General features: G+C 44.6%; 1 protein-coding gene across 4 annotated transcripts in view; it reads right to left on the bottom strand.

The window, feature by feature from the left end:
* Positions 1-12,777, bottom strand: part of LOC113951997 (protein spire homolog 1-like) — a 30,184-nt gene that overhangs the window by 9,057 nt on the left and 8,350 nt on the right. For 2 of the 4 annotated variants that reach the window (XM_027653638.1, XM_027653639.1), the window contains 9 exons: positions 12,228-12,357; positions 11,706-11,830; positions 10,013-10,088; positions 9,345-9,493; positions 8,053-8,184; positions 6,660-6,724; positions 5,789-5,816; positions 5,241-5,383; positions 3,666-4,071 (listed from right to left, as the gene is read on the bottom strand). In XM_027653638.1, the coding sequence (XP_027509439.1) occupies positions 3,900-4,071; positions 5,241-5,383; positions 5,789-5,816; positions 6,660-6,724; positions 8,053-8,184; positions 9,345-9,493; positions 10,013-10,088; positions 11,706-11,830; positions 12,228-12,357 (1,020 nt within the window). In that variant the 3' untranslated portion in view covers positions 3,666-3,899. Of the gene's footprint in view, positions 1-3,665; positions 4,072-5,240; positions 5,384-5,788; positions 5,817-6,659; positions 6,725-8,052; positions 8,185-9,344; positions 9,494-10,012; positions 10,089-11,705; positions 11,831-12,227; positions 12,358-12,777 lie in introns of those variants that run through there. The other 2 variants (XR_003529345.1, XM_027653640.1) reach the window with 1 other exon arrangement.

Raw genomic sequence — 12,777 nt, 5'->3', positions numbered from 1 at the left:
ATCACCTAAACCTCGGACATCCCTGACAGATGTTGCTTAACTTGATCTTAAAGCTCTCCACTCCCCAGGCAGTCTATTCTTTATTATCCCTGTCATTAGAAAGTTTTTCCTAACATCTAAATTGAGCCTTTCCTGCTGTGACTTAAGCCTTCTTTTTTTCTTTCCTCTCCTCCATCACAGACAAGGAGCAATGATTATGTCCTTTTATGTGCCTAAAGACTTCAGTTCTCTCCTCCTTTGAGTTAGAGAATTTCAGTTCTTTCAGACTTCCCTGGTAGGTAATGGTTTCTCCACTTCCGCTTGCTCTCCCTGCTCTCTACTGGGCTGGATCCAATTACGCCACATCTACCCTCAACTTATTTTCCATCACCTCAACACCATGACATAGCTGACTTGCATTCAGCTTTTGATCCTTTTTCTGAAGAATTGCTACTTAACCCATCACTCCCTCCTCTGTACTCTGGGAGTTCATATTGTTGCTCAAGTGTGCGACCTTCCGTATTTTCCTTATTCAGCTGCCGCCTGTTTCTTCCAGACCATTTCCCCAATTTGCCTACATAGTTTTTAAATCTAATCCTGCTTTTAAATCCGATCCTGCCCAAAACTACATCTATGGTTTTATTTCATATGTAAAATATGAAGTCTTTATGTTTATCCTTTATAACAAAAGAAGCAAAAATAATTATGCCAAACTGAATCGGATGTAGGGTGAAACCCCACTCAAAATCCACCTTTCATCTGAATAAGAAGGTGCTGACAGTGGTGCCCTGGGTGACATTATTCAAGTGGGTTTGTACCTCTTTCTGGAAGTGTTCAAGGCTAGGCTGGATGGGGCTTTGAGCTGCTTGCTCTAGTGGAAGGTGTCCCTGCCCACTGCAGGGGGGTTGGAGATAGATGATCTTTAAGGTCCTTTCCAACCCAAGCCATTCTATGATTCTACTGGAGTGTGTTTTCCCAGGTGGCTTCAAGCAGCAAACACCAAACTACTCTGACAGCCACATGACATTACTGCAGTCACGCCTGTGCTGCCTCTCCCCTCCAGCTAAAACCTCCTTTTTGTGTTCCTGTGCCTCTGTCCCAGATGTCCTTGGCCCACACGCCCCCACCTTCCCCTCACTCTCACCTCCCCACTGCCCATTACCCAGGCCCTCTCTGCCAGTGGGAAATGCCCACTGGGGCATTTCCAGGAAAAGGGCTTGGGGGAGCGCCGCGGGACCGACCAAAAAAAAAAAAAAAAAAAAAAAAAGCGGGCGGTAAAAAATATTTCCTATTTTTGAGATGTCCCTGATTTTGCGGCCCCCTGCCCCGGGCAGCGCGGCCCGCGGCTGCCCCCTGGCGGGACGGGCTTGGCCCGGCCCCGCCCGCCCCTCGCTGGGTTCGGGGACACCGGCACAGGGCCGACCTCAGACACTGGCACAGGGCCGACCTCAGATACTGGCACAGGGCTGACCCCAGACAGTGGCACAGAGCTGACCTCAAATACCGGCACAGGGCCGACCTCAGGTACTGGCACAGGGCTAACCTTAGATACCGGCACAGGGCTGACCCCACGGGGAAACAAAATTGGAGCAAGCTCGCTTAGAGGGTTAACATCAAGCCGTGAAGACTCTGGTCCATATGAGAGAGGAATGAGCTAAAAAACCAGATCCAATCCTGCCGTGTGCTTGCAGAGGGAAGGCTTTCTTCCAAACCACCACCTTTTAGGGGGTCTGGAAAGAACACATTTTGCACAATCACTTCCACATCCCTGGAAAGTGCTGCTCTCGGTGCCTTCAAGACTTTGTCCCAGATCTGTTCCACACAGGAGCCTCCCTCTCTGCACCCTTGCTTCAGGCTGCCTGTCTTGTGCCTGTACCTGCTCCACTCTGCATTCTGTGGCTCCCAGATAAGGCCTTTTCTCTCCTTCCTCCTAAAGGCTCTCCTCAGCCAGGGAAAGGAGGTGACTAGACTCTTTTGGCTGTATTTAAACAGGTGTACTTATCTAGTAAGTCTGCCCCTGCCAGCTTTCATGACTTGCCATGATCAGGAACAATGGCTGCTCATCAGGGTTGAAGATGTCACCCCTGTACAGGGGACAGAGGTTTTGCTAGCCTGCCCAGCGGTTAATGCAACTGATGTAGTTGAGAGGAATGATGGGAACATAGGTTGTCCCATGAGATTGCTAGATCAGGGAGAAGCAGAGAAGGTCAGGTTATCCCTTAGCATCTACCCACCCGTATCTTTTTGCCTGTCTGTTCTGCAAGTGAGGGCATTTCCTCACCCCTGTTATGGTCGCAAGGTAGGAAAAGGGAAACGCAATAAAACAAGCCCATGTCACACCACAGCAGATGTGCAAGAGACAGAACATAGAACTACGTTTGCTCTCCAGATAAAGTGAAATCTACCTCAGTGCCATACAGACTGCTCTCCACGCTGCTGCACTCAGGCTCCGAGCAGCATTTTGGGCTTACACATTAATCAAAACAGGCTGATCTCAGCTCATTTCTAGCTTTACCTAAACTACCCCACTCAGCAAGTGTCCAAGAGCAACTCATGCCCCTGGGCCCACACTGTGCCCATCTTGCCAGCAAGCACACCTGTGGCTTGGCTGCCATTCCCTGAAGCCTGCAAGGAGCCCACCTGCCTGATATGGATGTGCCTCGCAGCAGCACCGGCGATTAGCACATACAGGAGAGGACCTGGGCAGGCAGGCTGCATCCCTCCTAATTGACTGAAGGAAGAGGAGCACTTGAACTTGCTCCAAAAGGAAGCACAAGCTCCAGCTTCCCCACATTCATTTACTTGCAGAGCTTGCCCAAACCTGCAAGTGGCATCAGCTTGCAGACAGGCAGTTTGGAGGAAGCAGAGTCAGGCCAGCGCAAGTCAGCTGGAGGTATTGACCCTCCTGGCAGTTTGGATGCAGACCTTAGTCAGGCTCAGCTTAAACATGTCTTTCTTCCCTTTTACTCTGTCTAGAAGAACTGGCCCTCCCTAGACATTATTTTCTTTAGCATGACTCATTCCATCTACAAGTCCATTGTATCCTTCAACACTACGAAACTAATCAAAGCAAACTCCATTTAGGCCCTACATCCCTTCCATACAGGCAATTCCTGGGGAGAAATACACATACTATCAAATATCTCATTTCTGGTTTTAACACACACAAAAATCTACTAGAACATTCTTTATTTTTCATATACATTGCAACAGTCCAGTTCACCTTAGGGTAAAGCTTAAAGCCAATACAAAGAGAAGAATCTTTCAAGAAAAACCATCTGCTCCTCAGGTGATGATGGCATTGAGATATAGTAGCAACACACACCAGGAAGCTCTGGTGCCAAAGGATGATAGTGCACAGACAAAAACCCAATCAAGCTTCCTAAATCAAATCTGCCTCCTAAAGCCTGGCAGCCATCACTGTGGTGTTACATGCATCAAAACAGTGAGCTTTAAGTGCTGTTTAGTGAGTTATAAGGAAGGAGCACTTGCAAAATGCATGGTGATGTGATCACATAACTGAGAGTTCCACTTTCCAACCCTCTCAGGAATGGGGATTTAGGTTAAAAGTTTCCCTGTACTCATTACACAGGGTGAAGCCTGCTCAGCAATGAATGCAAACAGTGCCACGGAACAATGGCAACTGCAGGTGCAAAGAAGAAAATGCTAGAGACGTGATAGTGCTTCAACGTTTATTTTCCTCAAAGAAACATAAAAAGAATCAAAACAGTTCCAAAACCCACAAAGCTTTAGAATACTTCACAATACAGAAATACTAACTGTGCTTCCTGCTTAGACTGACTAGCAGGGAGGTCTTCTAATCAGGCCTTTATGTCAATAGGTGCATAAAGCTGTTTCATTTATTTCAGGTACAGAACAAGTGACAGGAGAAATGTATGGTATAGTTATTGCAGTTTGGATCAAGCCCAGGAAGTTCTTCTGGGAGGGATGCTTTGCTGCTGACAGGAAGCCACATTCATCAGGTACTGCTCACAGTGGGTACAGATGTCTGCAGTCAGCCAGTCTGCCATGGCCCCTGTGTAACAGCACAGAGGCCGTGCTAGGCAATGTGGCTCCAAAATAACGGGTACACTGGAGAGGGAGAGGGAAAAACAAAAGCAGGAAAGCTGACCCAGGTTTCTGTTAGAGGGCATGGTGCTCTTCCACCCTTCCCCCCAGGCTGCTAAGTGATTTAGGTAACTGCATGAGTTCAAAAGAGCCCTCAGCACCACTTAGGAAGGCTACTAAGCACCAGAACACTTTAATTTACTGACATTTTCTCTCTATCATCAGTATGTCAAAAGGCTAATGACTATCTACGTCTGATTCAAGGTTATGGCTGCATCCTCATGCAGCAGGATTTTTTTTTGCCATCCTGAAGTATGTCAGCAGTGCAGCCTCTCAGACCTCTTCTACAGCACCTGCATTATAAGACAGACCAAACCACTGCCTGCCCCACGCAGTTAACTTCAGTAGTGAACACTACCCCTGCTTTTTGGCAACTGAGGTACAAGCCTTTGAACCAGAAACTGCTGTGACTTTATTCTGGCTACATTAAAGAACTGTTTCAGAGAAGAAAGAAGAAAAAAGACACCAGTTCCTCCAGTAGAACACTTAACTGTTTTGGGAAGAAGAGAACATAGAGAAGAGTTAATGTATGTTTTCAGTCTTAGATATTGCACTTATACACACATGGTCTGTCTTTTCCACTCAGAACTATCAAAAGCTCTCTTTGGAATAGTTCATTTTCTGGGGACAAAAAGGAAAGGGTGTCTCTATATGTGTGGAGGGAAAATGAGAAACCATTTGTGACATTACTCTTCAGTCAGTTATGCTTAAGACAATTAGCATATTTGATTTGTAGGTATAAAGGGGCTACGCCTGGGTTGTAGTGACAGACCTCCAGCTGTGGGGGATAGAATGTAATGCAGTCTGGAAATTCTTATACAGTTGAAGCTATTGCAAAGGACTTTCCATGTCTGGGCTAATGTGGACACTTCTAAATCCACATCAGAAACCTAATAGTTAGAAAGGAAAATCTACTTCAGAGCACCTTCACATCCTCCCTTTTGGTCATCTAAAATCCACAATACTTCCAGAGAACTATACACCAGTTAGACCAGGGACTAAATCAGTCATTCAGCAGAACATTCAGCTGACCAACCTACTACTACATACTGCTGTCTGCATGTTTGTAGATTTGCATAAGTAACTGGTAACATCTTTCAAGGTAAAACCAGAACATCCCTGTCCCAGCTTACCCAAAATACTGCCCGTGCTCTATTTCATGTAGCAACTCTGAGCTCTTCTGCTCTTCAGTAGCTGGGTCGTCCTCTCTGGAGAGTCTCAAAAGTTTTAGGAAGTGAAGTGGAAGATGTACACACGTTCTGAAGGGCATCGACATCTAGAATCAAAACACAAGTCACCTGAGTTCCCAGGGAAACCCATCCTCCTGCTTAGCAGGAGAATTTGCATGGCATGCAATTGATTTATTAGTGCACTTAAAAGGTAGACATTAATGCAGTGAACTTTCTGACCCTTGTATAAATAGATCACAGTGTAATCCCAACCACTTTACACAGGATGAAAGAGGAACCAGAGTTGTTTCAGCTGAGTATGACAAGAGATGTCTGCAGCACCCTTGCTGCTTTTGTACCTCATAATATTCCCTCTTCTGTTTTCTTAGAAACAAGGTAGAGTGTAGATTTGAGGTATCAGTGGGATGAAGGAAAGCTTCCTATGACTAGGTGAGGCATTGGGAAAACAAAAAATGTAAAAAACCATATGCTGTTGCACAGACTAGACTTGCCTTGATGCAGCAGTCACAGCAGACAACACTGAAAGAAAAAGTTCCCAGCATTATCATTTGAGTAAAGCTCAGCAGATACTAATATGGCAGCTAAAGGTGACTTTCCCAAGTAAGTCAGAATTTGTGATTGTGGTAGAATTGCTTGATGGCAAAGTAAGCAAGCTTAGAACTCCCCCATTCAGTTTGCCAGCTCTCCTATTTATGGTTGTTTAATTCATCTGAAATGTGTCAGCATCCATAGCTTCAAGGCTTTCTCTGCAAATCCTCATTAAAATTCACCCAGCTCTACCACCAGACAGTTGCTCAATTTCCAGTGGTTGTTTACTTGCTGCTTGTAATCAATTCAGTGCTTCACCACTGCTTCAAATAGATTTAAGTGAGCCTTAATGAGCCTGAAGTATCTCTCTCCCTCTTCCATGAACAGAAACTTTCTGACAACTAAGTGGATACAAGTTGGTCCAACTCCTTCCCCAGTCACAAGGCCCGGAGTTCTCCTTTTCAGTCCTCAACAGAAGATTCTGGTGAAGACCCTCTCCCAGAACCTGTTCAAGCCCTTGTCTGAAGTTAAATCCAATCTTCAGAGCAAAATTCAGAGTGATCTCAGAGAAATTGAATTTAATACTGGCACAGTAAATTTGGTTATTGCTAGCTTAATACTAAGAATTAAAACTGAGATACGACTTCAGAGACAAATTTTTCCACATTCTCTGCAGCTGTAGACACTTCAGCCTGGCTTATGCAGTAAGGCAAAACTGAAGGGCTCAGCAACCTGTTCCTATCCAGTACTACAAGTCTTTGAATACTGGGTATTTTCAGCACTATTCTTTCATTCTTTTCTCCCTCCTCATTCACCCCTTTTGTACCAGCTCACCTGCTGCAGAGGTAACAGTTGTAAGGCCACTTAAGAAACATCTGCTTATGGCAGCTGAAACAGATCTGTGGAAAGGAAAGTTATTTTGAATGCAAAAGGGAAATATCCTTGTACCAACAGTATCCACTGCCTGTCAAAGAGCAAGCATATAAACCAACCTTCTAAAGGCTTTAGATCCATATACAATAACAGAGGTCGAATAAAGAATAGCAAAGACACAGGAATTAAAAGCTAAAAAGGCAAAAAAAAAATTCTTACTTGTAGGCCAGTGTTTTTATGATGCAGAGGTTTGGGGCAGCTGCCAGACAACAGGAGTTTAAAAAAAGGCTCTGGAGCAAACAATAGCTGTATTGTGTAAGAGTGTAACAGTAGCTAGTTAAGAGAGAGGGAAGAAGAGAGACATTCTTTGAGGTAGACTGCAGCAATCCCAAAGAGATTAAATCAGGGCAAATTTGAATTCAATCCTGAAGCAAAAAATGAGTCATAAGGAAGCTGATGAGTCGCTTGAACTTTATAAGAAAGAGCACATTCATACACAGCTGGCAGTCAGAAGTGATATTATCTTGAGAAGTAGAGCTTGAGAAAGCTAAAAAAACTTCAGCAGCAAGAATACAAAGGGGATAAGAGCCATTTTTGAATAGGCATAGAACAGGCAAGTTAAAGCAAGGTCGGTAAGGTGAGATAAAAACAAGAATTCAGTCTCAGGAGCATCAGACAGACTGTGGAAGTAGCATAGCTTTGCTAGTAGAACCCTTTGACTCTGTCTGCACTGCTAAGTAAATGAGGGCAAGAAGCTGACCCATAAGCCCAGTAGCACAGACTTCCTCACATCTGTGTTGCAAAGGGCTTGCACTCAGGACATCTGTTCTGAAGGGGCTGGCTGCAACACCCCTTCTAAAGGAGACTCAGTGAGTAAGGCAGTAGTCAAGAAATATGAACAGCCAACAGTCTTGTGCTGCAGGTCATTCTCTGTGCTGCTCATCTCCCCGACCTTTGTGTCCACTCAGCAAGGTGGTTTGAGTTAGGTCAACTCGGGTGTGGGAGCCTCAGTTTCACTCTTTAGCAGTACCAAATCCCAACTATTTACTTTAGGATTTCAGAACTCACCAACAGTCACGGTAGTCAGCTCTCCTAGCATGGAAATCACAGACAAGAAGTGAAAAGCAAAGGCTGGGTTACTTTCTAAGCAATTTACAGAGTTTAAACTGGATTAGAAGCCATCACTGCACAAGTACTAAAAACTGTTTCCAGCCTAGGGCCAAACTCGGATCAGCTGTTATGAACAGGATAAGTTGAGGCAAAGGGCACCTCAGCAGTTCAGCACTGAGGGTCATGAAACCAGACAGCTTTTGAAAAACCAAGGATAGCACAAAGAGAAGAAGAGGAAACATACCTTTGCTCTTAGAAAGACACCATCACCACCTCTTTGGAAGAAGTCTTGCCCTTTCAGCACCATCTCTGAATATCTGGTTCCAATCAGCTCAGCAATGGTTGGTGATGGCCACTTGGTAGGAGAGAGAGAGTCCTGTTGAAAGGCAGAAGTTAAGCATTGGAGAAAGCTGAAGAAAGCAGCTATTTGGGGAGGTTATCCTCAAAACTGGGTCCCAAAGGCTGAGGAGCATTTGTCTCCAAAACCCAGTTTTGCCTGTGATGGGGAATATTGGTTGACTGATTATGCTAGTGGAGAAACTACTACAGGGGGTTTAGTGATTGCTACAGTTTTCAAGCAGGTTCCTGACACCTCATAAAGGAAGCAGATCCACTGGTCACCACAGCAGCTAATACCATCTCCAGAGCCAGCCTTTGGGGAATTTTACCCTTTGGAACAGACCACAGAACAGATGCCACCCTGGCCCCTCCTGAGTACAAGATCCCTTTCCACAGCACAGCACTGTCTTGCCTTCTCTTTCCCAGGAATCACTGGCCCCACACACATGGCAATTATAGTTTGGTGGTCTACCAGGAGAGACCTGGGGAACTCAACTCACCTGCATCCCCCAGCCCACTGCTGAACAAAGAGTTCTCAGAGTCCTCAGGTCAGTTTAGAGACTTGCCAAGGTCAGGCAGAGAGAGATGCAGAAGGAAAGAAGGAAGCAAGGGCACAGCACACCTTGTTAGGGCAGAACAGGGCAAGGCCATAATTCAGAAAGTTGCACAGAAGCACACAAACCCCAGCATTTCTCTCACTACCATCATGCAGAGCCTGATGACTTCAGTACTGCATACATGAGATATTTAGAAGTCACCAATGCTGTGCTATCTACAGTTTGTCAACTGCTTGTTCCCTTTACTGCAGCTTAAGGGACACTTGTGAACATATCAGAATCTAGAAAGAATGAGGGGAGATGGAGAAAGCAGGACAGTCCTACTGTCAACTACAGTCTGCTTGAGGAAGTCTTGATGGACATTTTCAAGTAGTACAGAGGTATTTTTTTCTTCTTGTATGAGAAACAACTGTTTCATATCATTCAAACTGGGAGGGCACTGCAAGGACACTGCAGCATCCAGTCCTCTCTTAAGCTGTCTCCAATGAGAGAATAATATACCAACTTCAGATCAGTATACAATATGTCCCAAGATAAAAACCACAGAGCATGCTTAGTGCTTACATGAGGATCAAGGTGCAAGCTCTAGTCATTACAAGATCTATCAGACCAGGGCTGCTTGCTAACATGTTGGACTTACAAGTTCCTTGCTTTGAAGGCCTGTCTCTAAAGATTTGGACCTTCTTCTGTAAGGAGGCAGCTGCTGTTGGCCAGTATTCAGGAAACTCTTGGGTTTGACATCTCCTAGTGTGGGTGGACATGGGGGACACAGGGAATTTGCAGTGAGACCTGGATAGGAAGAGAGAGTTTTAGGGTGCAGAAAACTAACTGGCAGCTTTTAAGTATTCACCCCAAAAAACACGCAAGAGCACTACACTGCCCTCTGAAGGTTGCAAGGCTTACGTCTCTCCTCCTCCACCCCATCTGCTCAGATCACAAAAAAGAGAGGTTACAGTAATTATGCTTGTCAGTAGGCAGTGATGAGGCTTCATTAGCACCACTTAGTTTAATGAAATCAAGTGGTGCACTTTCTACTTGAATATTCAAAACATTCATTTAGCTTTTACTGCAAATTCCAGTTAGGCCTTTGGGGACATGGTATCATTGTTTTGAAGCTGCAGGAACTACACAGGCTTTAGTCAACTGCAGAGAAATGGTTTTCTAAGGGCACCTCCCCAGACTCATTACTTAGTGTTGGAGCTCTTCTTGTAAAGTAACTCCAAGTGATCAGAGTGAAAAGAAAGTGTACAGTGAGCCAAACCTGTACTTTATCACCTGGTTTGGACATGCAGCTGGAAGTACACTGACCTGTGCTGTTGTAGGATACTAGAGATGACCTGCTGGAGGAAAGGCAGGTGCTGTCAGGCAGCTTGGGAGTGGTTTCCTGTAGACCAGAGGACAGGATGTTCATAAGCTGCAAGCAAGACACTAAGCCCACTTCAGCAGAAGTACTGCTGCTAAACAAAACCAGGATACCCAGGACTGACCAGAAATGTTCAGGCTGACTCAAAAGTGAAGCAAAGAAAGAAATCAATGGAGTACATTTAGGAACTTTCTTGGAATATTACTTCTTGGAATATAAATATAAAGTTAATATAAAGTTGTGCACTCCACAACCAGGAAGCTCCAGCCAAGTTCATGAAATCTCCAATTCATCTGCTCTCTCTCTCCCAAGTTCAATGTGGGTACTAATACAAAAGTTTCATCTGTTCAGGAACCAACTTTGCAAAATCTTCCCTAAGCAACCCATGGAGTACATTGGAACCATATTCTTGGCTCCAGCTGACACACAGCAACATTGGAGAACAGTTCAAGAGGCTATGACCAATCCAACTCGCTAACCCAACTCAAACCCAGTGCTGTATCTCAACAGCAGTTTCTACCTTCTCTAGAAAAGCAGAAAACAAATTTGATTATATTAGTCTCCATATGAAAGTCCTTCTAGTTTAGCAGTAATACATCAACTACAGGGTTCTCAAATGCTGAACATTCCTTCAAGTAGCACAGATGGGGGCAAATATAGCTGAGATTTTCTGCTTTTATTAATTCATATCCGCTTTCCTCAGTTAAGCAACTGCATTTCAGACAGAAATATTTACAGAAAACAGATTCCTGTTTGTATGCCAGAGCATCTGTGCTAGACATGATGTTTTAGGGCTTAAATTCTGTTCCACAGAATTTCTGAATATGCTCAGTCTGAATCCCAGAACCAAGTAAGTCAAGCTTTTCATGATCGAGCCAGGAGTAAAAGAACCCAAAGACATTTCGGTTTATTAAGGAGTGGTGCTCCCAAAATAACTCCACAGACAGAAGAGTGGGAATTCACCAATCAAGTTGCTTCTTAAAAATAAGTAATTATGTTTTCCTTCCATGAGCTCACATACCATGTGAAACCAAAATACATCAATACCCCTAGCATTAAATGCCTCACTGTAAGATTGGCCAGATTCCCATGCATATTGAAACTTCTGCACGATCTAGTTTTAAGAGACCAGAGCAGACCTTGGTTCTATAGAATCATAGACTATCCTGAGCTGAAAGGTACCCACAAGAAAAGTCCAACTCTTAGACCAGCACAGGACCATCCCAAGAATTACAATCTTGTCCAAACACTTCTTGAACTCTGTCAGGCCTGGTGCTGTGACCACTTCTCTGGGGAGCCTGTTCCAGTGACCAACCACCCTCTGGGTGAAAAACATTTTCCTGTTATCTAACCTAAACCTCCACTGACACAACTTCAGGCCAGTTCCTCAGGTCCTAGCACTGGTCAGAGAGAAGGGATCCTATACGCTGTACCTATAGACTGCAGTCATGCCACAAACAGAACTGTCTGAATATATGTGCTTCTGTAGAGAAAAGAACTTCAATGAACCCAACAGTACCACATTTGTTCACTTTTGACACAAGATTTCCTACACTAGGATTTGTACCTGACCTTCCAGGCTATGTGTGTGTTTGCAGATCTAATACCTCTCCACAGTCCTTTCACTTAAAGCCTTACCTGAACTCCTGGTCCCGGCTGCTGTGGTTTAGTGCTGACAACTTTAAACTCAGTACTGGCATCTTGGAGAGTTAAAAAACTGTCACTTGGAGAGTTCAAGGCTGTACTTGGTGTCAAAAGCATTTCTGCAGGGGAGAGGGAGAACAAAACCCCCCATACACACAGACTAAATGAGATATTGGGCTGGGACAAGAAAATTACAAATTTGATACCCATAAATCAGAATTTGAGATTAGGCCAGACTTTTTCATGACAGTTACATAAACTTTTAGTGTTAGGTGATGGTCAAAATTCTGCCCTCTCACTTAGTGGACAATTTTGAACATCCATAAAAAAATGGGTAAGCTGAACCATCTTTTGAGTCTTAATAAGCCACAGACAGATTTTCTAGAAATAACTATTCTTATGCCAAACCACCTCTAACACCAAATTTGCATTGCCACCCCCTTTGTATTATAAATGTTGTTGAAAAAATAAATGGGCTTTCATTTCAAAGGCCAGCCACTATTTTGGAGCAGGTACCTTTGGTCCTGCTCCCTTTTTCCTGTGCTGCTGCTGACTGAAGCTTCTGTGGTTGTTTTATTTCTACCATGCACCGTTCATGCCAGCTGGTCTCACATGGCACACACTCTTTCAGCTGCCTCTCCAACACCTGCAGGCAAAGCACAGCACCACAAAGAGCCAGTGCACAGAGCAAGGAGACCAGTGGTGACAGAAAAATCCATCAGCAATGGCATTGTTTTACAAGTGCCTGTCACTCAAGAGGGCACTGGGCCCTGCACGTGAGACACCCTCCAGCACTGGGCATAGCAGAATACTTTGGTGGCTCTGAAATTTGAAATTGAGAACTTCAGAAGTTCTTTCAGGACCACAAAATGTTCCAAATGAAAGAAGCAGTGGAAGAAGTAAGGAGACTGATCATCTTTCTCCTATGAAGATGTCAACTCCCATTTTCCTAGGCCCCAGTTTTGGCAGGAGGATCTGCTCAGAAGTTAATATATCCCCCTCCCAAACACAAACCAGTAGCTAAGGCATTACCTCTGTGTTCCTTGAAGCTGTACTGTCACTCCAG

The sequence above is a fragment of the Corapipo altera genome, unplaced genomic scaffold, assembly GCF_003945725.1.
Source record: "Corapipo altera isolate COAL_440 unplaced genomic scaffold, ASM394572v1 61, whole genome shotgun sequence".
Lineage (NCBI taxonomy): Eukaryota > Metazoa > Chordata > Aves > Passeriformes > Pipridae > Corapipo > Corapipo altera.
This window is presented reverse-complemented; position numbering and strand designations above follow the sequence as displayed.